Source organism: Vulpes vulpes, chromosome 4, assembly GCF_048418805.1.
Source record: "Vulpes vulpes isolate BD-2025 chromosome 4, VulVul3, whole genome shotgun sequence".
NCBI classification, from domain to species: Eukaryota; Metazoa; Chordata; class Mammalia; order Carnivora; family Canidae; genus Vulpes; species Vulpes vulpes.
In genome coordinates, this window is record NC_132783.1 from 53,369,801 (window position 1) to 53,397,464 (window position 27,664).

The 27,664-nt window shown below is 36.5% G+C and overlaps 1 protein-coding gene across 18 annotated transcripts in view; it reads left to right on the forward strand.

Annotated features, from left to right (window-relative positions):
* The window catches only part of FAM13A (family with sequence similarity 13 member A), a 346,947-nt gene that overhangs the window by 18,156 nt on the left and 301,127 nt on the right, over positions 1–27,664 (forward strand). For 4 of the 18 annotated variants that reach the window (XM_025998089.2, XM_025998090.2, XM_072755664.1 and 1 more), the window contains exon 1: positions 8,138–8,595. The exons of 9 other annotated variants lie outside the window; for them this stretch is intronic. In XM_025998089.2, coding sequence (XP_025853874.1) covers positions 8,521–8,595 — 75 coding nt within the window. In that variant the 5' untranslated portion in view covers positions 8,138–8,520. Of the gene's footprint in view, positions 1–8,137; positions 8,596–27,664 lie in introns of those variants that run through there. 5 more of the 18 variants (XM_072755673.1, XM_072755675.1, XM_025998091.2 and 2 more) reach the window with 4 other exon arrangements.

Here is a 27,664-nt window from a genome sequence, read left to right on the forward strand (position 1 = left end):
TTTGTAACCATTTTGAATATATTAAAATAAAACTTATTTATAAAACCTAAATTTTGTGTTTCTATAAAGCTTCCCATTAAGGATGTGGTGGTCCAGAATATCTCCTGTGTTTTGAGATGGTTGACACATGCCTTCTCAGGTCCTCCTCTCATAAACTAGTCCACAGGACCTTGTACTGGAGTTAGAGGTAGAGGAATGAAGCCTGGTTGCCAAGTTGAAAATACACAGAGCAGGCAGTGAAAAAGAAAGTCCCTTCTTCCAATGAAGAGAGACTTTTTAGTGAAGGACCATATCCAAATGCCATCTGCTGGGAGAGATGTTTGGAAAAGTCCCTAATGATATCATGGACTTTGATTTGTGTTCTAGTGGCATTATCCTTTTCGTAAAGTTACAGATAAATTCATCTAGGTCTGAATATTTAGATTTTTCTTCTGCTAGTTCTTTTTCTTTAAAATATATTTTGCCCTCAAGTACAGAATTGGACCCATTTAGCTTTTTGCCCAGTTCCTCCCCTCTTGCCATTCTTGATCACCCCTCATGAAGGCTGTGATGTCTTAAAGATGATCCTAGGTTATCCTACTTTCTCCTAAGGTAGTTAAACTTTAAGAATTTTACATTCCAAATAGTTTGATAAATTGTACACTCAGTTTTTTCCCCTTAATAGAGTTGATATTAATGAGTGAAAACTTCAGCCAAGATGAGAGAGCAATACAAAATCTGAGGATCATTGACTATGCCTTCATCCCCTAAAGGAAGTCTGAAGTGATGAAGACTGGAATTTCATGTTTTCAGCTCCCATAATCTTGTATAGCTTTTTTAGGAGGTGCTGAAGCTTGATCATGAGGCTGCCCAAAGTCCTTCCATGATACCAAAGTCCGTCACTGAGCTATCTCTGGTTGCCAGTGTCCCACAGAATCACAACAAATCACGCAAGACACCCACAGCTTCTGCTCAGAATCAAGCATGCCTCCACATATTTACCACTTACAAAATTCCTTATTCCTTTTAGTAGATCCAATTTTTCCATCTGGCATCACTTCCCTTCACCCAAAGAGTGCCTTTTAGCATTTCTTATAGTGTGAATCTACTGATGACAAATTCACTCAGCTTTCATCTATCTGAAAATGTTTTTATTTCACCTTCAATTTCTGAAGAACATTTTCTCTAGATATGTAATTTTAGTTTTGTAAGAGTTTCTTTGCCTCCCTCCACCCCCTTCAAAACACTTTAGACCTATCAGGCCATTATTTTCTGGTCTCTAGTATTTCCAAGTTGTCATTCCTCTTGTTTCGTTAAAGTAAGGATCTTTCTCTGGTTTACTTCTAAGGTTTTTTTTCTTTAACTCTCATTGTTAGCACTGTTGAGAGGTTTTCTTTATCCTTCTAGCGGTTTATAGAGCTGAGGGTTAATGTTTGTTATAAGTTTTGAAAAATTTCAGCTCTTGGTTTCAAAAAAATTTTTACTCCAATTCTTGCTCTAATCTCCTTCTAATTAGACTATATTGATATTCTCCATATTACTGACATTCTTTTTTTTTTTTTTTAATATTCTACATGCAAAGATGAAAGTCTTGATTTCTCCCTTAGGATCCTGGTAGAGGGGGTCCTTCCAGTACCTTGGTGGCACCCTTTGCTGTCACCTCCCTTAGCTCCAGTTTTCCCAAAACACTTTTAAGAGTGAAAAGGAATGGTATGAATAACTGCACTGAATCAACAAGCGTAAACTGGAACTTTTGCAAGGCAGACTAGAGTTTAAGGTACCCTACTTACTAGGTGCTATTTCATTGTCCTGGAAAACATTAAAATCATCCTTCATGCTTTTCTTGACTACATGACACCTCTTTTGCCTCTTATATAAAGTCAGTTATCAGTCTTCCATGTTCTTTCTACAAAGTTTGTGATTTATCTGTCAGTGTCTAAATTCAAGACTTTCTCCTCTCACCTGGGCAGTTATTAACAGGGTCCATTTATTTATGTTTCTTTCTTATTCTAGCATATTTTGTCAGACCTCAGATTAACCTGGCACTACTTTTGTCAAGCTATTTTCTATTGAAGAACCTACAAAGGTTCCTGATTGCTTGAGATCTTGCCTAGATTTCTTATTCAACTGTTTAAAGTCCCTGACTTTTCATGATGTCATTTTGTGTAATACATGGACCCACATTAGAATGCCCTCTCCTTCCCCTGCTATTCAAATCAGTGACTTCTGTAGGAGTCAGCTCAACACCTGCCTTCTTGCAGCTGTAGCACCAATCATATCCATCCATCATATTATTTCTTTTCTTCAAATTCTTAAGTACTAAGGGCACATATTTCAATTTGACTATACAATTTAGTGTACTGAATTTACTAATTGGTAAACAAAAGTAAGACTCAAGTGCCTTCAGGGACCATGAATCAGTAATCATAAACTATGAAGTAGGCAGAGAAAGGAACAATGGGTATTAAAGTGTTCGTATTGATTCCTAATAATAGTAATTCCTGCCTAGGTACATGGTCTTTCAAATCATTAGGCAGCTGAGACAGAATGGCCAAATAGAATACTTCCTCAAGATTTGCAAAAATTGTGTCTTAAAAAAATTTTTACGTATACTTCATAGCTCAAATAATATACCATTCTTCATACCTCCTCTTAGCCATAATTAGAATAGTAATAGCTGCACGTTGTACATTAAGCACTTGTGAAATTTAGAAGTTAAATTATGGTTTTAGCAAATTTAATGAGAAAGTAAATTGTTTTTGAAAGAAAATTTGGCTCTTGTCTTGCTTCCCACATCTGAGGAATGGACCTTCCCTTTCTCATCAGCACTCTTGCCCACTTATAGGACTGAGTCTGCTTCTCTCCTTCTGTGGACACTGGCAAAGTGGACCTGCTTTGGCTTCCAGGGAAGGATAGGGAATGGTATCCAGCAGTTCAGCCTTAGCCAGGAGACATGTCAATAGTTAAGGTGAAGCTATAAGTAGGGCTGAAAAAATGGACATTATGCAAGCTAGTGAGGTAGTACTAGATGCAGGTCAAACAATGGGATTTAAAGACCCACAGAATTGGAAAGTCTAAACGTGTGTCAAAGAATGTCGAGACCAACTCAATGTGCCTGACAAAAAGACAAAGCTAAATTTATTGGCTATCATAGTGAGGAAAAGCTCTGCTGGTCAGGCATGGTCTTTTGAGTAGAACAGGCTGATGATAATTATGTAGGATTTTTGGAAAGTGGGGAATTAAGATTAGTAGTTTTTCAGAAGTGATGACATCATTGGAAGAAGAGTGGTTACTCAAATGAGACAGGTATTGACTGGTTGACACTCAAAGTCATACTAGAGTGAGCCCCTTCTTGATTGGGCTGTTACTGATACAGTGGTTTACTGAGGCAAGTTGTTGATTGATTGAACAGGTTTGAAATGAATTATGCTGGCTATTTGTTTCCATGGCTACAGAACAATCGATCTTTTCCTGGGAGTATGGTATTTTTTTCCCTCAAATGGGGTGAGAATGTATCTAGATTTCAGAAATGGAATATGATCATTAGATTATGCACTCAAGAAAATATCAGTGAGGGTGACAAAACATGAGAGACACCTAACTCTGGGAAATGAACAAAGGGTAGTGGAAGGGGAGGTGGGCGAGGGGTTGGGGTGACTGGGTGATGGGCACTGAGGGGGGGACACTTGGTGGGATGAGCACTGGGTGTTATGCTATATGTTGGCAAATTGAACTCCAATAAAAAATTAAAAAAAAAGATTATGCACTAAACCTCTTTCTAGAGAATCCTTCACAAACTAATAGGAGAAGGTAAGAATAGGCCCAAGGCCAGATAATAGGACAGTTGTAACAAAGTAGACTAATAAACCCAAGAAAGGCCTACTTTCTGTTATTTTCCAAGGAACCAAGACCCATAGAATAGTCTTTCAGGGTTGTTACTGAATAGCCTAGAACAAGGGTCAGCACACTTTTTCTGTAAAGGGTCCGATGGTAAATGTTTTAGGCCTTGTGAGCCATAGGGTTCAATCTCTATTGCAGATACAAACCTTCGCCACTGTAGTACCAAAGTGGTCATACAAATGTAAACTGTTGAGTGCAATCAGAGTTGGTCTGGAGTGGCTGAATTGGACCTGTGGAGGCCACATGTGGCTTGCAGGCTATAGATTGCTGACTCCTGATCTAGAACAAGTAATCTTTCCAGTGCATACATTCTAGGGAATCAAAAATCAAAATATCTGAACTCTCTGGTCAAGAGAGAGTACATAAATAATAAATAGTTGATGACTGACTGACTTCTGATTGGAAGTCTGTCAGGTTGGATGCCATTGATTCTGATTAGGCCAGGATACTCCTTGAGAAATAACTGAGAAGTAGAGCTGGAGTATAGACAGACTGAGTTTAGGGGAAAAAGCCTCCAAGGTCCCATTTCCAGTGGACATCAGGTGGTTGATGCTGTCAGTGCCACCACCAGCACTGCACCCCAAGATACATGCGTGTCCCTGCTACATGGCCAGCAGTACTGTATCTGCTGACTACTGCTATTCTTCTATTCTTCTGACAACTGTTATTGCTACTCTAGTTGAAGAGATTGTGTCTTTTGAAAACTGATAGCTTTGCTAGCTAACATCAGAGAGCTTGACTTTGAAGCATTTTTAGATTTGGGGGCTACAGGATAACCTGGCCTTTTTAGCTTCCTTCATCAGCCTTCCCCAGTTAGAGGGTCATTTGAATGACAGCATCCTAGAGGCCTGACCATCAATTGTGAAGTCACCTTGACACCTTCCTCCAGGGAGCCCACGGATCTTGAAAATAGGACATCTTTTGTCCTGGTCCTGACCTGGTATGTCAGCATTTCTGGGAGTAATCATGGAACTAGCCCACTAGAGCTAACTATTCTGAAAAGTACTTTTTACAGTTCTTTTATTCTGTCTGGGGAAACAGCAACAGTTTATAGTTTAGCAAAACTTTTGGCTGTGGCTTTATGTATCTTAAGATTCTCTATAAATCAGTACTTAGGGATATATATATGTATGCCAGCTCAGAGAACTTTCTGCAATTGGATTCTACTATCACTTGTGTCTATTGGAGGGGGAAGGAAAAATATTTCAGACTCTAATTTCAAATATATTCCATGGAGAAACATTGTTTGATGTGAAGAATGTTTTTTAGTAAATTTATTAAATGGCCTATTCAGAGTTTCTTTTTGCAGTAAAACGTAGTCATTACCAGGAATATTTAAGGATAAAAATTTGTTTGCCATGGGACTAATTATACCTTATCATAGTATGTAAGTACTTGTGAAAATTAGAATTAAACTTTTGTTAACCTTATATAGCAGAAATGAGATGTTTATATATATATTAGAATAATAACACAAGGTACAATATTTTGATACTCTAACTTATTCTAACATTACTGAATGTTTTTGAAATCCATCATAAAAAACTGGGAAGCAGTAATAAAATTTTGAAAAAGATGAGAGAATGCTGTCTTTATCAGCTATTTAAGTAAATCATAAAGATACAGTTATTCAAATATTATGGAAGTGGAATAAAACAGACTATGGAAGAAAGAAAAAAAACTAGATAGAATATATTAGCCTGAAAAAGACTCTGTGCATGATATGTGTGTATGCATATCAGAATTTAATATATATGGATAGTATCATACTTGGGAAATGAAAAACTTGTCCCATAAATAGGGCAGAGTCATTTGGTTAGTGTATTAAAAAAAAAACTTGTTTTATATACACACAGGACTTTCAAAAACAGTAGCATATTTGAGAGTTTTTATTTCTTTCTCATGTAAGATTTTAATTGATGCAGCCTTGTTAATGCAATCATATTCCACAAGGTCATTCAGAGGTCTAGCTCCCTTCCATCTATTCACTACTCTTTCCATCCCTGGGATTCTCTCGTCTCCATGGTGGAAATGAGGTCCACCTTCAATCCAGCCTGTGATGAAGAGGAAGGAAAGTAAATGTGGAGCAAGAGATTTCCTATGAAGCATGTGACACAGAAGTCCTACAGATCATATCCACTCGCACTCTGTTAATGAGTACATGGTCATATGGCCCTATCTACTGGTATGAAAGATTGGGAAATGTAGACTGTAGGTGGACAACTATGGGCTCAGGCCCAACTGAAAGGGAGAAGGAGCTTGAATAGTATTAGAGATTGCATACTGGAGAAAGTTAACAGTGTGGGCCACAGTGGTTAAGTGAAAAATAAAAATCAATTTAGATAGTCGTTTTTCATTATATTTTTTAAAATTTCCAAATAGATCTATAATCCAACCATCGGATAAGCATCCCAAATTGTTATTTTTAGGTACTATACTAAGTGCTTTTTATGAATTGTATCATTTAATCCTTAAAATGAGCTTATAAAAGAGACTTGGTAAGCTTCTATTTGATAAATGGACAAAGCAACACACAGAATAGGAAATGACTAATGAGGAATTTTCATATCTTTAATAATAAAAAAATGTTTTAGAATGAGAAATCCTTTTCATTTATTAAATTAGGTAATATTTTATAAAATATTCAAACTCAGGTAGCATGAATTGTAGGATGTAAACTATCAGAATCAAAGGTATGTCAAGAGCCTTAGGACATGTTAATATTCTCTGTGATCCAGAAACTTCACTTTCTGGAGTCTTGACTAGAAAATAATCAGAATAAGGATAAAGCATTACTTACAATCACATAGACACATAAAATCAGAAACCATGTAAATGTCTAAAAATGGGAGAATGACTAAAGAAACATATACAGAATGTAATATTGTAAGTGATGGGAATTGTTTTTACTGTTAACACTATGGGAACATGCCTGTGATACAATGTTAAGTGGAAAAAAAAATCAGGACTTTTTTTTTTTTAAATAAAATGTTAAATGTTTCTAGGTATTCTCTGTTATTCTCTTTTATTACCTCATCTCTGCTTCTATATTAGCACCTCTGCAATTACTAATCAGAAAGCTTTATTTACTTTTCATTCCTCCCTCCTCCCATTGGATGATCAATGAAAGAAGGTACCAGGTGTTTCTTATCCTTGTATATTGTATAACCTAATGCCTGACCCAGCGTAGCTAATAAATATTGGTTTAGTAATGTTGGGGAATGAACCTGTAGGTGACCTAATCTTCAGGCTTTTATTTTTCACCAAGGACTGGCAATATTTATGTAATCAGAAAAAGAAGACACGTTTTTAATGTATTAGAAAAAGTGTGGGGCAGCCCAGGTGGCTCAGCAGTTTAGCGCTGCCTTAGGCCCAGGGCGTGATCCTGGAGACCTGGGATCGAGTCCCATGTCAGGCTCCCTGCATGGAATCTACTTCTCCCTCTGCCTGTATCTCTACCTCTCTCTCTCTGTGTCTCTCATGAATAAATAAAATCTTTAAAAAAATTAAATGTACTTTGTCATGTCCTATGGCTTGCTTAACACAATTTTCTATTCTGGCTTTGCTGTGGGTACTTTTGGTTGACCAGAAATACACAAAATATCCGAGATTTGAAGGGAAGTATTGAGTGGAGAGCTGATTTCAGCTTTCCCTTGTCTTCCCATCCTATCCCCTTAAGATATAATATATTATGTTTTGTTACTGGGGACAATTTAAGTCTTTTAAAATTGGGGGAAATGAAACTCCTCATGTAGTATTAGCCAGCATTCTCTTAAATGGTGCCACAAAAAAAGATTTGACAAAAAAATGGTAATAAAAAAACAAGACAGTTTCCTTCTGGCTTGTATGAAATGGACTTTTTAGCTCTCAGTTCAAATATTTGAGTATTGTAAAGTCTATCACGTTTTTCTAATGACACAGCATGTGAAGTAGGACATTATTGAAAGGTCAACCAGGGGCTATTTTCCAGACTATGAATCACACATATTGAATCGTGGAAGTCTGGAAGTCTGTTGTTTTATGTTTATCACCATTATAAGTGAGTAAGATAATTCAAAAGTAATTAGAAGTGGTAACAGTTACATAAAATAGAGTATTTTCATTTAGAACAATTGTGATAGAATAAAAATGGAGGGAAGAAATTTTTGATAGAATTTCACTGGTTTCATAAGGGGCAATGGAATAGGAAAGTGCCTCAGAAAAGTGAGGAATGTGCCTGCAGATTGAAACCTGAGTGTGAATATGTGAGGTTTTCTTAGAAGTTGCAACAAGGAAGCAAGTTTGCATTTTCACGTTTTGCACTTAGTCCTTAGTAATGAATACCACCAGGTGATCGTGTTTTCTGACCCGAGAAAGCTTGCATGTGGTATCTGGCAAGTCAGGTTTAAGAAAAAGATGTCAGCAACTTACGGCCCAGGTCACATGACATCCTCAACTTGCCAATACTAGCCGCTCTGGATCAGATTTCAACTCCAGGCAGTGCTGCCAGCCATGTGGGTTCAGCCGAATGAGAAGCAAAACCACACTTCCGAAAATGTTAGGAGCTGCTCCTCGCTTGCTGTGAGGCCTCTGGATTAGGAGCTGTTTTTCAAATGAAAGCATATCTACTGAATGGAATTTTAATATTTTGCTGTCATTTTGATGTTTTCATCTGGTCTTCATCACTTCTACGAGGCACTTCCTGCGAGAATGGGGGCAGGCGCTCTGGCCATCTGTGTGAGTACAGGCCGCCCCTGTCGTCTGTGGACACTGTGGGCTGGGGAGAGGCCTGTGCCCTCCTGGTTGGGATGAGATGTTGACGGGATTTCGTCTTTACTTTCTGGGAGGTGGGGGAAGGTTTGCTCCTTACATTCCTACCTATTCAAATGGACACGAAGCAGTGTTTGGGGCAGCTTTGGCCTTTTTGTCTGCTTGCCCTTCCAAAAAAGATGAAGGAAGATGCCTGCCTCTGAGAGTTTCCTTGGTTCAGTCAATGTGATTTAAAGTAGAGCACTCTCGAGCGAGCGGTTCAGACTTTGTTGTTACGAATGAGTTAAATACGAATGCTGAATTGCAGTTACTGGAAAAATCTAGTGGCTAGATTGAGAAAGAATTAAAATAACCACTAATTCGTTACTTCTCAGTATGTGTATGACCTTTTTCTATGCACATTTTTGTTTTCATTTAGTAATGCTAGAATTTGTTTCACTGTGGTTGCTGAAAGCAACGGGAAAAGAGCTTGTTCCATAAATGTTTGTGAATCCTTAATGGACTATAGAAATTTCTGGTTGTTATAATACAGCAGCATCAGTAAATAACACTGATGTAAAATCCATGGGGAAAATGTATATATTTCTAGGGCTGAATTAATGGATTTCAAAAGCAGTTCTGTTGGTGCTTATATATAACCTTTTGCAATAACCAAGTATTGTCAATTATACAATTCACAGAATGCTGTGATTTAAATTTTTATTTCAATAAATAAAATGCATATATAGTAAGCATACTTATATGTCAGGCAGATATTGTATTCCAAGAGGGCATTTTATTTGTCTCCAAATGAGCTAAGTGAGAAAAATCTTATTCTTTATTATCAACTGCTCACTTCAAAAAATCTTACTCTATGTTATCAACTGTATCAACACATTTAGGTCAGATCTCTTTTTTTCTTAAAGTTTCAGAAACAGCTACAATTTGTTGTAGGTTTTGATAGCATCCTAAAATATATAGAAATATCTGGGCAATTTTTTACACATATGCCCCAAATGGTCACCAGATGGTATATCAGCTCCACAGATTGAATTTTCTTAGTGAAACAGCCTCATTTCTGTGCTCAGAACTTTTCTGTGTCCTGTGTGCCTGTCTCTGTGTCTCTTGTCCTTTTAGTCCTGAGATTTGTAGCATCCAGGTATCCAGCTGGTTATCTTTTTATCACAATGAGGACTTTTCTTCAAAATCTGATTTTTTTTCTAAGATACTGAGCTTTTGTTTTACTGCATTATTCCAGATTTATAAAACAAATACTTTTTTTGTTTAAAGATTTTATGTATTTATTCATGAGTGACAGAGAAAGAGAGGCAGAGACACAGGCAGAGGGAGAAGCAGGCTCCATGCAGGGAGCCTGATGTGGGACTCCATCCTGGGACCCCAGGACCATGCCCTGGGCCGAAGGCAGGAGCTAAACCACTGAGCCATCCAGGGATCCCCCAATAAAAGAAATACTTCAGGACTGGAAATGTGCAGAGCATGAGCCAGCAGATCGATCTGTTATGATATTTTGCAGTCCTCTCTGCCTGAGTAGATCCTTACTTCCTGCCCTTGGCCTGTGTGCATTGATCTCTACCTTGACTGGAATGCAGACTAACCCATGTATGAAACTCCATATTTTTCCTTAGTTTAATCCAAAGTATATACAAAATTTCATGTAAGATTGACATAAAAATCCTACCATTTAAAAGATTATTTACTGTAGTAGAAGAGCAGTCTATTCCTATTCTTTAACTTCAGGTTAGGCTTTGTGTTGGATCCCAGTTCTACTTACGAAGATATGTTTGTTTTTAGGAGTTTTCACATAGTATTTCTGGAAAAACATAGCTATTGGAGAACAAAATACTTTTTTTTTAATGCTTGTGGTAGAAAAGTGGAGACTAATCACAAATAAAAATAAACATAGGGGCTGACATACTTGTTTTTAGTTTGAGACTTCTTTACCTAGACATATGTTAACAACTGTTCAGGTATCCTGTTACTGAAGTTAGTATTTTTTTTAAAATTTTATTTTGTTTTATTTAAATTCAATTAACACAATGTATTATTAGTTTCAGAAGTAGAGTTCAGTGATTTATAAGTTGCATATAACACTCAGTGCTCATATCCTGTGCCCTCATTGATGCTTGTCACCCAGTTACCCCGTCCCCCATCGACCTCCCCTCCAGCAGCCCTCAGTTTGTTTTCTTGTTCTTTTTTTTTTTTTTTCTCAGTTTGTTTTCTATAGCTAAGTGTGTCTTATGGTTTGTCTCCCTCTCTGATTTTGTCTTATTTTTCCCTCACTTCTCCTATGGCCTTCTGTTTTGTTTCTTAAATTCCACATATGAGTGAAATTTTATAATGGTCTTTCTATGCTTGACTTATTTCATTTAGCATGATACCCTCTAGTTCCATCCATGTAATTCCAAGGGGCAAGATACCAGTTTTTTGATAGCTGAGTAATATTCCATTGTATATATACCACAGAAGACAGTTCTTTAGACAAGAGTATCAGACATTTGTAGTTATGTGTATGCACATGTACATATGTTGATGTGGGACATAGACTATTTCAAAGACACTACATTTCTATGTCCATTGACTAACCATCTTTCTCTTCCTCCTTCCATTTAGCTCTTTCATGTTTCTAGTGCTACTAATAAAACCATAATTGGCTTAAAATTTTACTTATATTACTACTTATATTTACAAAGAAATTGTAGCTTCTTCACTATTAACATCTATTTTTCCTCAATAAACCACACCCAGGCAGAATGAGAACCTGCCAGTTAATATTCTTAGTCTCTTCTAGTTTTATTTTTATTTTTTTTTAATTTTTATTTATTTATGATAAAGAGAGGGGGGCGGGCAGAGACATAGGCAGAGGGAGAAGCAGGCCCCATGCACCGGGAGCCCGACGTGGGATTCGATCCCGGGTCTCCAGGATCCTGCCCTGGGCCAAAGGCAGGCGCCAAACTGCTGCGCCACCCAGGGATCCCGTCTCTTCTAGTTTTAAATGTCACTTTGAGATGACTCAGACTATCTCAGGGGAATCTTGAGTCTTTCAGACCTCTTGCACCTCCTGTGTGGAATCTGAATATTTAGAGGAAGCTGGGTTGAGAGTGGGAGCTGGCATATTCTAATGGCTGGAGAAAAAGGGACCTAGAGGGATGCCTGGGTGGCTCAATGGTTGAGTGTTTGCCTTCAGTTTAGGGCATAATCCAGGGTCCTAGGATAAAGTCCCAAATTGAGTCCTGTATCAGGCCCCCTGCAGGAGTCTGCTTCTCCCTCTGCCTGTGTCTCTGCCTTTCTCTCTCTCTCTCTCTTTCTCTCTCGTGAACAAATAAAAATAAAATATTTAAAAAAGGGGGGGGTAGTGCTTAGAATACATGTGTGTTGATTCTTATATTCTGGATATTCTTATATTCTGCTGAGTTCAGGTATCAAAATCTTTGGTGAATTTGTGGGCAAGTTCTATTGGTATTATCAGGGCCCTGCAGTCCAGTTCTCCTGACTTCACCCCAACTTTGGTGCTGGGAACAATTCCAAGGATATCCTGAGCCTTTGTCCCTGACTTGAGCCCCTTCACTCCGGTAGCCTCACCACCTGGTATCCTCAGCTATCTTACATCTATCCCATAATACAGGTAAGAGCTGTGGTCTCAGTACAGAAAAGCTCACAAACCATATTAGATATTTTAGTCACAGATTTATTGAATCAACTTAAAACACAGCACAAAACAAGGAGGGAAAGATCTGGTAGGCTTACCTATTTAGAAAGGGTTTCAGTGGAACGAAAGGCCCACATTCTGAGTCCTGTGTTACATAATATTCATTTATCCTGTCTCACCTTCTCTACCATATCAGCCTTCCCTGATCATGGTGGGTTTTATGAGGACCAGTGTTGAATGGGAACAAGGGTCTCAGCAGTTGGAATGTGTCTGGAACCAACATAGCTTGCTTTATCATCAGAGGCAGGTGTGCCTAGGTATGGTTGTAACTTGCTAACATACTCCTGAATAACTATGTATTTTTATCTGCATATCTCAGGCAGACAACACATGGGGCCAGAATGGGTATAATCAACAGGTGACTCATTTAAGACATGAATATTTTGGTGTCTCATAAATGTTGGGAGCCTAACGTGGTCCTTTCATCTCTATTTAATTATCTATGTCGACTATGTCTACCACGCTATCTCCTTACATATTGTTAATAATACTTCTCCTCATTGTTAGTTTCTCTTTATTCTCTATTTAGCCGAACTGAATTTTCTTAAATAATACAACAAATATTATGCAAGTTCAAGTTCCAAACCTATCATGGTTATCTTTGTTGTTTCTAGTTTTATGTTTGGTACCAAATTCATCTCACACAGATTACATTTAGGTTTCTTAAATGCTATGATGAGTTTCTTCAATTTTTTTTTTTTGTACCACCTGTGTTTTCTTGTCTTTATTTTGTTTAGACTTTTAGAAAGAATATGGGCTTTGTTTGAAGCCAGGCAGATCTGAGCTTAATCTTGGTTATGTTATTCACTTTACTCTGACTTTATACATTATTAAGCAGTATGCTTTCTTAATAGTTTATTTTAAAGAGCTTTCACCATCTGTTCAGCTTTCTTGACATTATGTATTTATTTGTCCCACTAGCAGACAGTAAGGTTTGGACCACAGTATCATTCATATCTTACTTATCTTACTTATATCTCTTAACCTATTTCAGAGCTAGACAGTAGTAGTTGTTCAGTAAATGTTAGGTTTTACAGTTTCACCTCTTTTCTGTGCTAATGCATGATTTAAGTGTATTTTATTTTTATTTATTTTTAAAGATCTTATTTATTTATTCATGAGAGACACACACAGAGAGAGAGAGAGGCAGAGACACAGGCAGAGGGAGAAGCAGGCTCCACGCAGGGAGCCCGATGTGGGACTCGATCCCGGGGCCCCAGGGTCACACCCCGGACCAAAGGTGACGCTAAACCGCTGAGCCACCAGGGCTACCCGTGTATTTTATTTTTAAATGAATCTTGTGAAGATCCTCCAAAAGCTAAAGTCATGTCTGCAAAGGCATTCTGTCTTTGGTGGTGCTTTTTGTGATAACGGCACAATTTTCCATTTATGGGAATAAGCAGTATAATTGTAAGTATTTTGACTTTTGAGTCTCCACCTGAGGAGCACTTGAATTCTCCTCCTGTAAAACTGCACGCAGTCCACGCAAGTAACTGCACATCCTTTCCATCTCAGATGATGTGTAGGCTGGTCAGAGCATAGCTTTCCCTCAGGTGGGCATGTAATCTGCTTAATCAGGGTAATTAATACCAAGTGTCTCAACAGGAAAATCCTGAAAGATATCTCAGTAGCTCAGGGAAACAGATAAAGACATAGATTACTCAAAGTCTGAGGCAGGTTGACAGAATCTCTCCTCCATCTGTTGACTCTAGTATCCACGCTGCCTCCATCCTGTGAGATATTTGCTATTTCAGCCTGTGACCACTGTATCCCCTAGCTTATATCAGGGGAAAAAAGGAGATGGAGGAGGCACGCATGCTTTTATCTGCCTCATTCTGGAAGTGATTCATTTCTTTGAACTACTCCTGTGTTCCCATGTAAGCAAAGGTGATTTGGAAATGCAGAGACCTTCCTCATGGAATATTTATAAACACTAATTCTGGCCCATAATCTAAATTTCTTAAAAAGAAAGATGTATGCTCCATGATTGGGATAAAGCAGACTGGCTCTAATTTCCCTACTGAATGTAAACAAGGAATTATACACCCCAGGTGCTGCTGACAGATATCTTATCTATGGATCAAGAGGGAAGACAGCCTGAGGATGACTTAATACAGGAGTAAACGGCAGAGCAGTGGTGACATTCATGAGCCACTGAATCCTCCTAGCTTAGAATCTTTCCTTCCCCTGAACTCCTTTGTATTAGTATAATGGGATAATAAATGTCCTTATTATTTTAACCAGTTTGAACTAGAATTTCAATTACTTGTAGTCAAAACAGCTTAACCCATATACTTCATCATGCAGTGGCTTGCTGTACAGTGGTTTTAGGAAGCTTGTCATGAACTGGAATGAGGCAAGATTTGAAAGCAGGACACATGGCTTTGAGTCTTGGCTCAGCCATTTACTGGTTGTGTGACCCTGTGCAAGATTCTTAACCTCTCTCTTAACTATTAAGTAAGGGTAATAGCCTCAGTCAGATTGTTGTGAGATCCAAATAAAACAATAATGTGCAAATACAAACATTACCTTTGTTATATGGCAGACTACTATGTCTTGTCATTATGAGTGGATTTTACTTCTTTAAAATAAAATGAAAGGAATTCTGTGATCTGAGGGACTGTTGATCTTATTGGATTTAGATCAAATTTTAAACAGGATTAAACCTTTTATTTTGCTTTTTTTCTACAATAAACCAATGAAGTATTTTAGGAAGACAAGATTAGTGATAAACATAGACATGTTAGTTTTCCTATGCAAATCTGAATTGTATTGCAAGAAGAATTTTCATCTCTGCCATGCAGAATTCAAAAATCAAACAAAAACATGGTCGAGATTAGTGTTTAGAGTCTAAATATGGGTCAAGTTCCTAGTTTCTAGGTTACTTATTTCAGGGTTAGTTTCTCTGAAGCACAGTTGGTTGCGTGTATTGGTTTAATGTCCTTGTTTAGAAGATTGTAAGTAAGCTTTAGTGACAGTGGTGAAAAGTGCAAAGGAACATGAAGTAACATATATAGTGAAAGAATGGGGTAATTGGGTAAAGGAGACAATGCTAAGATAAATTAGATTAAATTTAATTTAATCTGATCTAAATCTTAAAGCTGATTTGGGCAAATGAAATTCCAAAGATAAGAAGCTTGTGTCTAGTAGTTTCTGAAATAGCAACTGTAAGAACCCCTGCTTGAGCTCTAATCTGTAACTGTGGATTTCCAGTGATTTAAAAAGAGGTACTGTAACAAGTAATAATTGTTTTTTTAAGTCTATGAGTTAATATTTATAAGTCTGTGTAACTAGCAGGTGGATTGGAGATTTTAAAGAAATTATTCGAAATGCTTGGTTTATGGAAAAATTCTACAACTTCAAATTATTTACAGCTACTTCTTTAAGACTGCTAATATTGGAGGGTCTACCATATTGGATGTTAACAGAAATTAAAACTGTTTAAGGGGATCCCTGGGTGGCACAGCGGTTTGGCTCCTGCCTTTGGCCCAGGGCACGATCCTGGAGACCCAGGATCAAATTCCACATCAGGCTCCCGGTGCATGGAGCCTGCTTCTCCCTCTGCCTATGTCTCTGCCTCTCTTTCTCTCTCTGTATGACTATCATAAATAAATAATAAAAAAATAAAAATTAAAAAAAACTGTTTAATAATGGCAGCTGCTTGGAGAATAATAATTGCTGGATTTCATCTTTATTCTCTAAACTATAGATGGATCTAAAATATAAATGCCAAAGTGATACCATAAAACAATAATTTTGGATCAAGGGATGTCTTTGTAAAGGGGAACCAAGAGAGAAACTAAAGAAAAAGAGTGGTAAATTTTTCTGACAAATAACTAAAATGTCTGCACCATCTCAAATTACATTAACAAAATGCCAAAAGAAAACTAGCAGAGATATTTACAACACATGTGACTTAAAAATTACCTTGTTTTTAATATAGAGAAATTCTTACAAGTCAGTAAGAAAAAGAAAACTAGCCATTGAAAAATGAACCAAAGCTTATGAACAGAAGGTTCACAAATAATAAAGTACTAATAAACATAAGAAAATTACTTAGTTTCAGTCATAGTTAAATCTGGGAAAACTTTAAAATTTTTATAATACCCAGGGATGTCAGAAGAATCGGAATCAAATACTCTCACATGCTATTGATCAAGCTGTAAGATTGGTTAAATCAATTATAGTATTACATGGAATGTTAAGTAGCTATATGTGCCAATATGGAAGGACCTCCAAAATTGATCACGTAGCAAAAGCAAGGTGCATAAATATACAATAGTATAGTTATATTTGCCTCTTTCAAAATCTAACATATATATAGATAGATAGATATGCTTAGTTATACATAGAAAAATTCTGCAAGGAAATGCAGTAATTGGAGCTGGAATAGGGAGATTTTTCAGTTTAAATTCTCATGTTTAAGGTTCGGTGAAGTGCAGATATTAAATTACTAAAAATAAAGAATAACCAAGAATGGACTAATAGCTCTGTCTAAAGAAATGAGTCATTTATAATAATGAAGGAACTGCATATTTGAATGTCCATATATTACTTTTACAAATACATTTTGAAATATATAAAGTACTTGAAATTGTCTAATATATAAAAGGAGATAAACTTTCCCTGCACATTTCCTAAGGCAGACTTAGAGCTGAGTAGAATGTAACAAGACAATTTTACCAAGAAGAAAGAAGTGGAAAGGTGGAAATATCTAAAAATTGAGCTGGTTTTCTCATGAGGTGGTCAGCGCTCCGTCACGACAAGTAGGAAAGAGGCAGCTAAGTAGTGCTGGGTTGACTTATCATGGGCAAGTCATGGAATTAGAGTTCTAGGTGAGATGTCCTTGCAATGTTCTAGGATTCTTTGAATCAGTGTGTACTTCCCAAAATTTTTAGCTTTCAGTCATTTGTTAGACTGCTGGGAATTTAGCATATGTAGGTCTTTTTACCTCCGTACTTCTTCAGTTAGGGTTTCCTTTATGTGGAGGATTATTTGATTGTCCAAAGGTGAAGGCAAGCTTCCATGATCTTGATAAAGTTAGGTTCCAGGGGAGGCCACATTTTAGCTAGTAAATGAAGTCTCATTAAGCTGTAAAACAATAGATATTTTTTAAATGAAATAATTAGAGGATATTACTACAAGATTGCTAAATTTTCACTTCACTTCTGTATAGAAAATGTGTAAGTTAAAATTATACAATAGAACTCAATTGAATGGTTCATTCTAGAAAACTATAGGATAACAGTAGAAAAATTTAAAACAGTTGTTTGAGGACAATTTTGATGTAAAATTGTCTTACCAGGTAATTTACTTTTGGTTTTAATTTCCAGAGTTTCCTTTAATACTTAAGAAAATAGCTTCAGTTTAAAAAAATAGTTTTAGTTAAAATATAAATAAATGATCTTATATACAAATCTTCATTTCAGTGCCTTGCATTATAAATTATTCATGTAGGCCTGTAAATACTTACACGCAGCATTGGTTTTAAGCCTACTTGGATTTTCTGAAACTATATGTTTTAGTCTTAATTTTTCCCAAAACAAAATGTGTTTAACACTGTAGCTCTTCTTACTGTATTAGGTCTTTAACTTTAGATGAGTCTTTGTAACTTAAAAAAAAAAAAAATCCGGGATCCCTGGGTGGCGCAGCGGTTTGGCGCCTGCCTTTGGCCCAGGGCGCGATCCTGGAGACCCGGGATCGAGTCCCACATCGGGCTCCCGGTGCATGGAGCCTGCTTCTCCCTCTGCCTGTGTCTCTGCCTCTCTCTCTTTCTCTCTGTATGACTATCATAAATAAATAAAATAAAAAAAAATTTAAAAAAAATCCTTCTTTTGGTTTATATTCTGCTAAACTTGAGAAACAATGGCAGGAATAGTCTTTCCAGGAACATTTTTCTTCATCTTACATACTATTTTTTGTTTCAAGTTTTTATTTAAATTCTAGTTAGTTAGTATATAGTGTAATATTAGTTTCAGGAATAGAATTTAGTGATTTATCACTTAGCTATAACATTCAAATTTGACTCACCGCAGCCTCATGCAATACAGTTCTCTTCTGTCTAAATCTTCCTTGGTTCTGCTAAGACTGCCAACACTGATGAACAAAAGGTTTAACACTAGTGACATTAGAACTATCCCTTTTTTCTCTTCAAAAATCAAGGAACTTTAAAAATGTATATCTTTATTTTTTTAAGTAGACTCCACACCCAAGGTGGGGCTTGAACTCATGTCTTGAGATCAAAAGTTGCATGTTCCACTAACTGAGCCAGCCAGGAGCCCCCAGATAACCAGGGGATTCTAAGCATATGAATGTTACTGCACTTTCAGGATTTTTTATACATTGCTATAATAGGAGTAATCCCTTAAAAGTTACCCACTCCAGAATTTACCTATTTCATCTAGAATTACTGAAGAACAATACTGTATTCTATTAAAATGAAGAATGTGGAGTACTTCTGAAGGCATTATTAGTGCTAGTATATTCTTTCTACTGATAGTCTTATTTTGGCATAAAATTATTAAGTATTTGTTGACTCTCTTTTCCATGTTTTTAACAGCTTTTTTGAAGTGTAATTTACAAACCATATACTTATTGATGCAACTTAATGATTTCAGTAAATTTACTACTTGTGTAGGTAACACCACAATCTAGTTCTAGAACATTGTCACCTCAGTAAGATCCCATGTGCCCATTATGAACAATAGTTATATTCCTACAATCTGTCTTCCACCCCCCAAACCTCAGACAACCACTAATTTACTATTTTCTAAATGTTAACTGTTTCAGTACATTTACCTTTCAAGGACACTTGATACCAATGGAATACATGCAGTATATGTTCTTCTGTGACTGGCTTATTTCACTTAGCATAATATTCTTGAGGCTCATCCATGTTGTAGCATGCATCAGTATTCCTTTTTAGTTTCTGAGTAATATTCTATTATATATCACATTTTACTTGTTCATTTGTTGATAGACATTTGGGTTATATCCTTTTTTAAAAAATTTAAATTCTATTAGCCAACATATAGTACATCATGACTTTCAGATGTAGTGTTCAATAATTACCAGTTGCATATAACACCCACTGCTCATCATATCACGTACCCTTCTAATGCTCATCACATCACGTACCCTTCTAATGCTCATCACCCAATTACCCCATCCCCCCACCCATCTCCCCTCCAACAACCCTCAGTTTGTTTCCTATAGTTAAGTCTCTCTCATAGTTTTTCTTCCTCTCTAATGACTTCCCATGCAGTTTTCTATCCCTTCTCCTATGATCCTTTGCACTGTTTCTTATATTCCACAAATGAGTGAAACCACATGATAATCGTCTTTCTCTGATTGACTTATTTTGCTCAGCATAATACCCTCCAGTGCTATCCACAGTCATGTAAATGGTAAGTACTCATCCTTTCTGATGGCTGAATAATATTCCATTGTATATGTATACCGTATCTTCTTTATCCATTCATCTATCAGTGGACATCTGGGATCTTTCCACAGTTTGGCTATTGTGGACTTTGCTGCTATAAACATTGGGGTGCAGGTGTGCCTTTGGATCATTACATTTATATCTTTGGGGTAAATACCTAGTAGTACAATTGCTGGGTCATAGGGTAGCTCTATTTTTAACTTCATGGGGAATCTCTACAGTTTTCCAGAGAGGCTGTACCAGCTTGCATTCCCACCAACAGTGTACGAGGGTTCCCCTTTCTCCACATCCTCACCAACATTTGTTATTTCCTGTCTTGTTAGTTTTAGCCTTTCTGACTGGTATGAGGTACTATCTCATTGTGGTTTTGATTTGTATTTCCCTGTTGCTGAGTAACGTGAAACATTTTTTTCATGTGTATGTTGGCCCTTTGTCTTCTTTGGAGAAATGCCATGTTCATGGCATTTGCAGAAATGTTCATGTCTTCTACTCATTTCTTGACTGGATTATTTGTTTTTTTGGGTGTTGAGTTTGATAAGTTCTTTATAGATCTTGGATACTAGCCCTTTATCTGATATGTCACATTTGGGCTATTTCCAGCTACTAAGAATAATGCTGCATTTGAATGGGTACCTAGGAGTGGAATTGCTGGATCATATGCTAAATTTATGTTTAATGTTTTAAGAAACTGCCAAATATTTTCCAAAATGATCAAACCATTTTACGTGCCTATTATCAATATCAGAATCCCAGTTTCTCCACATCCTTGTCAGCATATGGTATTGTTACTCTTTTGTTATTAAAGCCATTCTAGTGAACTTGTAGTGCTGTTACTTAATGACTAATAATGTTAGGCATTTTTCATAGACCTATACCTATTTGTATGTCATCTTTGGTTAAATGTCTGTCCATGTCTTTTGCCCATTTTTGTTTTTATGGAGTTGTTGGTTCTTATTGAATTGTATCCATAATATAAAAAGAACTCTTAGAAGTCCTTTGTCAGATACACGCCCCACTGGGAGTAGGGGTTTTGTCCTGTGTTTAAGACCAATTCAGCCAGAACCAAAGCTGCCAGTTTCATTACTGTTGTGCCAACCCCACTAGGGGGAGAAGAGGGGCTGGGAGTAGGCTCAGGCAAGAGTGCCACAGTTTATTCTTCACTAAACTTCATCAGCTTTTCAAGAATAAGTGTCTCTCAATTTGTTTTTTGTCTTTGGTCAGTTTCTAGATCTCTGAAATGATTGTTTCGACAATTTGTCCAGCTTTGTATTGTTTTGTTTAGGAAAGGACTTGTTAGATCCCTGTACTCTTTTTCACTGGAAGTCAGCAGTAGGTCTTGACTTCATTTTATATAGGAAATTTAACTTTTCATTTTTCTTGCTATAATAGTGTAGTGATAACATGTCTAGTGTATAAAATTCAGGAAATAAGTAAAAAGGAGAAAATGAGATTCCATAACTCAGAACTAAACTTGTACTATGTTTGCTTATGCCTTATGCCTTATAGTTTTTCTGTGAGCCTATAAACTTATGAAAACAGATTAGTCTTGGCATTAGTTTCATAGTGTTCTTCCACGCACCCTCTCCCCCCCCCCACCCCCCTGTAACAGTATACTGTGACTATCTAGAGGTCCCAGTTGTATAAGAGTCTTGCTCACTGTTACTTGCCCCTCCCCTCTGTTTGGAGACCAGGGTAGAAGGAGCACAGCCTGGGAAGAGGCCTCAGCTTTCCTCCCTCCAGAAATTTTAATCAGTTTACATCCACTGTTTCTTACCCAGACTTTTTTCTCTTCTCTTTTCTTTCTTCTTTTTTTCTTTTTTCTCTTTTCAAAAAAAAAAATTTCATGAGTAAAAAGGATGACAAATGGCATTACATATTTTTTTTTTTGCCTACCTTTGATTACTATGATCTTCACCACCTCCTGAGAAAATCTATTTTATCTTTAGAAGTGATTATCATTTCTTCTTTGTATGTCTTAAAGTCTGTCTCCGGATAACTACCAGTCACTTTCTGGTTTGTCCTCTGAACCACATGGCTGCTCTTTTAAAATCTGAAAGTGTTTCAACCCCAATCTTCTCATTTGAGTATAACTATACCAGGTTCTTCATTCTTTCCTCACATAACATGGTTCATTTTTTAAATTATTAATTTTTAAAATTAAAAAAAATCATTTGCTTATCACTTCATCAAAGTCTTCCCAGCCATTTATTAATTGGTTAAAGTATGTTCTTTGGTAATTTTCTCAAGGAAGGTTCAAGTATACAATCTTTTCTTAGCCTTTGTATATTCAAACTATAGTTTTTTATAGATAAAGGACAGCTTGATTGGTTATTAAATTTGGCTCATGCAGTCTTCCCATAGATGTTTTAAAGTCTTATTTGTTGTCTTCTGATGTTAAATACTGCAATCTGTAAGTTTGAAGCTACTTATTTTCTTTCCTTATTATTATTGTTATTATTTTTTATTTATTTATGATAGTCATACAGAGAGAGAGAGAGAGAGAGAGAGGCAGAGACATAGGCAGAGGGAGAAGCAGGCTCCAGGCACTGGGAGCCTGACGTGGGATTTGATCCCGGGTCTCCAGGATCGCGCCCTGGGCCAAAGGCAGGCGCCAAACCGCTGCGCCACCCAGGGATCCCCTCTTTCCTTATTATGACATGATTTTTCCCTGGTTGCCCTAAGGACTCTTCTTTATTGTCAGTCTAGAAATTTCCCTAGAATATATCTTCATGTGAGCTGTTCTGAGTCTAAGGTGTGCCTTTTCAGTTTGTAGATTCAGGGCTTCTGTTGAAACAAAGTTTTTGTGAATTACTTCTTTAAATATTCTACACCAGTATTTGGTTTTCTTCTTTGGAAACTCCAGTAATACATATATTAGAGCTCATTAAACTGATTTCTGTAGTTATTTCTTAAATCCTTGTCATTCTTTTTTTAATGTTTCATTATGTCTACTTTTCTCATTGTCTTCTACGTCCCTTGCTGGGCTGTTAATGGTTTCTGTTCTCCTTTATACTCTTGATAATTTAGTCTTTATTTCTGAAATGTTTTTGTCTTTTCCTTCCTTTCACAATTCTGCCAGTTTCCACATCACATACTCTTATAGACTGATTATCTCTTCCCTACATGCTTGCATTTCTGCTTTGTGGTATCTTTTCATCATTGTAATCAATTCATTAACTTTTAAAATATACATAACAAAATTTGCCATTTTAATCATTTTTTGATGTATGATTCATTTTTTTTAAAGATTTTATTTATTCATGAGAGACACACAGAGAGAGGCAGCGACATAGGCAGAGGGAGAAGCAGGCTTCACGCAAGGAGCCTGCTGTGGGACTTGATCCCAGGAATCTGGGATCACACCCTCAGGCAAAGGCAGGCACTCAGCCACTAAGCCACTCAGGTGTCCCTGATGTACAATTCAATGGCATTAGTACACTCATGATATTGTGTAACAATTATGATTATCTCCTTTAGAACTTTGCATCTTCTCCAACATAAACTTTGTACCCATTAAATAACTGTCCACCCACCCCCTACTCCCAGTCTCTGGTAGCCATTGTTCTACTTCTAGTCTCTAGGTTTCTGACTATTCTAGGTATCTCATAAGTGAAACATAAAATTTTTGTCCTTTTGTGTCTGGTTTATTTCACTTTGATACTTTTTTCAAGCTTCATCAATGTTATAGCATGTATCAGAATTTCATTCCTTTATAAAGCTGAATAATATTCCACTGTATATATACATACCACATTTTGCTCATCTGTTGATTAACATTTGGATTATTTCTACTTTTTGGCTGTTATGCATAATGCTGTTATGAACATAGGTATATAAGTATCTGCATCTTTGCCTTTGAAGAATATATCCAGAAGTGAAATTGCTGGATTACATGGAAGTTTATATTTAACTTTTTTTTTTAAAGATTTTATTTATTTATTCATGAGAGACAGAGAGAGGCAGAGACATAGGCAGAGGGAGAAGCAGGCTCCATGCAGGGAGCCCGATGTAAGACTCAATCCCAGGACCCTGGGATCATGACCTGAGCCAAAGCCAGACGCTCAACCACTGAGCCACCCAGGCATCTCTATATTTAACTTTTTGAGGTACCACCTGTTTTTCATAGTGTTGTACAACTGTTATATTACCACCAGGGGTGAATGAAGGTTCCAGTTTCTCCACGTCCGTTTTGTTTTTTGATTTTTTGATTTGTTTTTTTATAGCCACCTTAATGTATGTGAAGCAGTATCTCATTTTGGGGTTTGTTTTGTTTTCATTGCAGAATGATTCTGATGTAGGAGGTTTTTTTTTGTCTGTTTTAAATTTTTTTAACATTGAATCTTTTAAAAATGTTTTTATTTAAATTCCAGTTAATATCGATGTTGTATTAGTTTCAGGTGTACAATATATTGATTCATCATTTCCATACAATACCCAGTGCTCATTACAAGAGCACTCCTTAATTCCCATCATCTGTTTCATCTACCCGCCCCCCCACCTCCCACTAACCATCAGTTTGTTCTCTATAGTTAACAGGTCTGTTTTTTGGTTTGCTCCCCTCTTTTTCTTCTCATTTGTTTATTGTTTTGTTTTTTAAATTCCACATATGAGTGAAATCATATCGTATTTGTCTTTCTCCGAAAGACTTCTTCCACTCAGCATAGTACCCTCTAGTGCCATCCATGTCATTGCAAATGACAAGATTTCATTCTTTTCTATGGTTAAGTAATATTCCATTGTGTATATATACATATACCACTTCTTTATCCAATCATTAGTCAATGGACTCTTGGAATGTATTCATAATTTGGCTATTGTAGATCATGCTACTATAAAACCGGGGTGCATGTATCCCTTTGAATTAGTATTTTTGTATCCTTTAGGTAAATACCTAGTAGTGCAATTGCTGGCTTGTAGGATAGTTCTATTTTTAACTTTTTGAGGATGCTCCATGCTGTTTTCCAGAGTGGGTGCACCAGTTTGTATTCCCACCAACAGTACTAGAGGGTTCCCCTTTCTTTATGTCCTCATCAAACCTGTTGTTTTCTTGCATTGTTGATTTTAGCCATCCTGACAAGTATGAGGTGATATCTCATTGTTTTGACTTCTATTGTCTTGATGATCAGTGATGTTGAACATTTTTTCATGTATCTGTCTGTCATCTGTATGTCATCTTTGGAAAAATGTCTGTTCATGTCTTCCCATTTTTTAATTGGATTATTCATTTTTGGGGTGTTGAGTATGATAAGTTCTTTATAGATTTTGGATACTAACTCTTTACAAGATATGTCATTTGCAAATATCTTCTCCCATTCTGTAGATTGCCTTTTAGTTTTGTTTATTTTTTCCTTCACTGTGCAGAAGCTTTTATTTTGATGAAGTCCCAGTGGCTTATTTTTGCTTTTGTGTTCCTTGCCTCAGGAGATATATCAAAAGTTGCTGTGGCTGATGTCAAAGAGGTTACTGCCTGTGATCATGGTGGTTTTGATTGACCTTTCCCTAATGACCAGTGATAGTGAGCATCTTTTCATGTGCTTATTGACCATTTGTTGTCTTTGGAGAAATATGTATTCAACTTTCTGCCCATTTTTGATGCGGGTTGTTTGGGAGCTTTTTGGTTGTTTAGTGGTAGAAATTCTTCATATATTCTGGATATTAATTCCTTATCACATGTAAGATTTGCAGATATGTTCTCCTATTCTGTGGATTGCCTTTTCACTCTGTTGATAGTGTCTATTAATGCATAAGGCTTGTTAATTTTGATAAAGTCACATTTATATTTTGTTATTGCTTGTCTTTGGCATCATTTCCTTATTCAATTTTTTTCTGTTCGGTTACAGTTTTTTTTTTTTTTTTTTTTTTTGAGGAACCTCCATACTGTTCTCCATAGTAACTGCACCAATTTAAATTCCCTTTCAAGGAAACAAGAGTTACCTTTTCACATTTTTGTCAGCACTTATCTCTATTTTATAATAGCCATTCTAACAGGTGTGAGGTGATACCTCATTGTGATTTTTATTTGCATTTCTCTGACTAGATGTTGAGCATCTTTTCATATACCTGTTGGCCATTGGTTTGACTTCTTTGGGAAAATGTCTATTCAAATCCTCTGCCCATTTTTTAATCAGATTTGTTTTGTTTTTTGCTTTTGCTCTTGAGTTGTATGAACTCTTTTTTTTTTAAGATTTTTTTATTTGAAAGAGAGCAAGCAAGAGACAGCACACATGAGTGAGGGGAGACGAGGAGGGGGAGGGAGAAAGCAGACTCCCTGCTGAGCAGGGAACCCAATATGGGGCTTGCTCCCAGGACCCTGGGATTATGACCTGAGCCAAAGAAAGACATATGCTTAACTGACTGAGCCACCCAGGTGCCCTGTATGAAGTCTTTACACATTTTGGATATTAACCTCTGTTCAGATATAATTTGCAAATATTTTCTCATTAATTAGGTTGCCTTTTTATTTTGTTAATGGTTTCCTTTGCTAAGCAGAAGCTTTTTAGTTTGGTGTAGTTCCACTTATTTTTGCTTTGTTCCCTTTGCTTTTGGTATCAAATCCAAAGAAATCATTGCTAAGAGTGATGTCAAGGAGCTTGGTGCCTATGTTTTATTCTAGCAGTTGTATGGTTTCAGGTCTTATGTTCAAACCTTTAATCCACTTTGGGTAAATTTTTGTGTATTGTATAAAATAGTGGTCTAGTTTCATTCTTTTGCATGTGGCTGTCTACTTTTTCCAAAATCACTTATTGAAGAGACTATCCTTTTCTCATTGTATATTCTTGGTTCCTTTGTTCTAAATTAATTCACCAAGTATCTGTAGATTTATTTCTGGGCTATCTATTCTATTAGATTGATCTGTGTGTTTTTAATGTCAGTACTACACTATTTTGATTACTATAGCTTTGCAATATAGTTTGAAATTAGGCCTCCAGCTTTGTTGTTCTTCAAGATTGCTTTGGCTATTTGGTTCTTTTGTAGTTGCATACAAATTTTAGAATTATTCTATTTCCATGAAAAATGCTATTGGAATTTTGATAGGGATTACATTGAATCTGTAGATTGCTTTGGGTAATATGGACACTTTAACAATATTCTTCTTATCCATGAACATGGGTCATCTTTCCATTCATTTATGCCATCTTTATGCTTTCTAAAAATAGAATGTTTCATGCAGTTTGTTTGATTCATTATCCATGGATTCTAGCTTAATCTTTAAGCTAGATTTAATTGCTTAAATCTACAAAGCTATAGATATTGAGATGCTGCAACATGTTTATGTAAGGATAACTAATAAGATACCCCTATGCTTTGCTTTTAAAATTAATGAGCTAGATTTGGGAAAAAATGATTTATAGAATGCTTCTTATTTCTTTAACATGTTCAATAAATGTTGAAATTCTGACAGCATTATTTGAAACTGGATTTTTTTTTTTTGCTTTCCATGTAAGAAAAAAAAAGTCTATAGATAGGTATTTTGAATGAACTCTATGATGTTATCAGGGTATAAGCCCCCCCCCCCCCCCCCCCCCCAGTTTTACTGGCCTAGAGCTTAGCTTCTAGTTTCTGGATTGCTACATAGTCACAAGATAGCTACCAGGCCTTATATCTGTTATCTCAGCAGAGAACAGGGATATGGGTATCAGAATGAGTTATCCTCCCTTTTAATAAAAGGAATTTTTTCTGGCGATCCTTACAATTTCCATTTATATCTCATTGCCCAAACTTAGGTATATGGCCATCCTTATCTACAAGGATAATGCTACAAGGATGGTAGTATATTTTAACTGGTTCCTATCAAACAAAATCAGAGTTCTGTTAATGGTGAAGAGAAAAATGACCTATTAATAAATAACTACAAACTCTGTCATAGTGTCTTTTGAAAGAATTGGTTT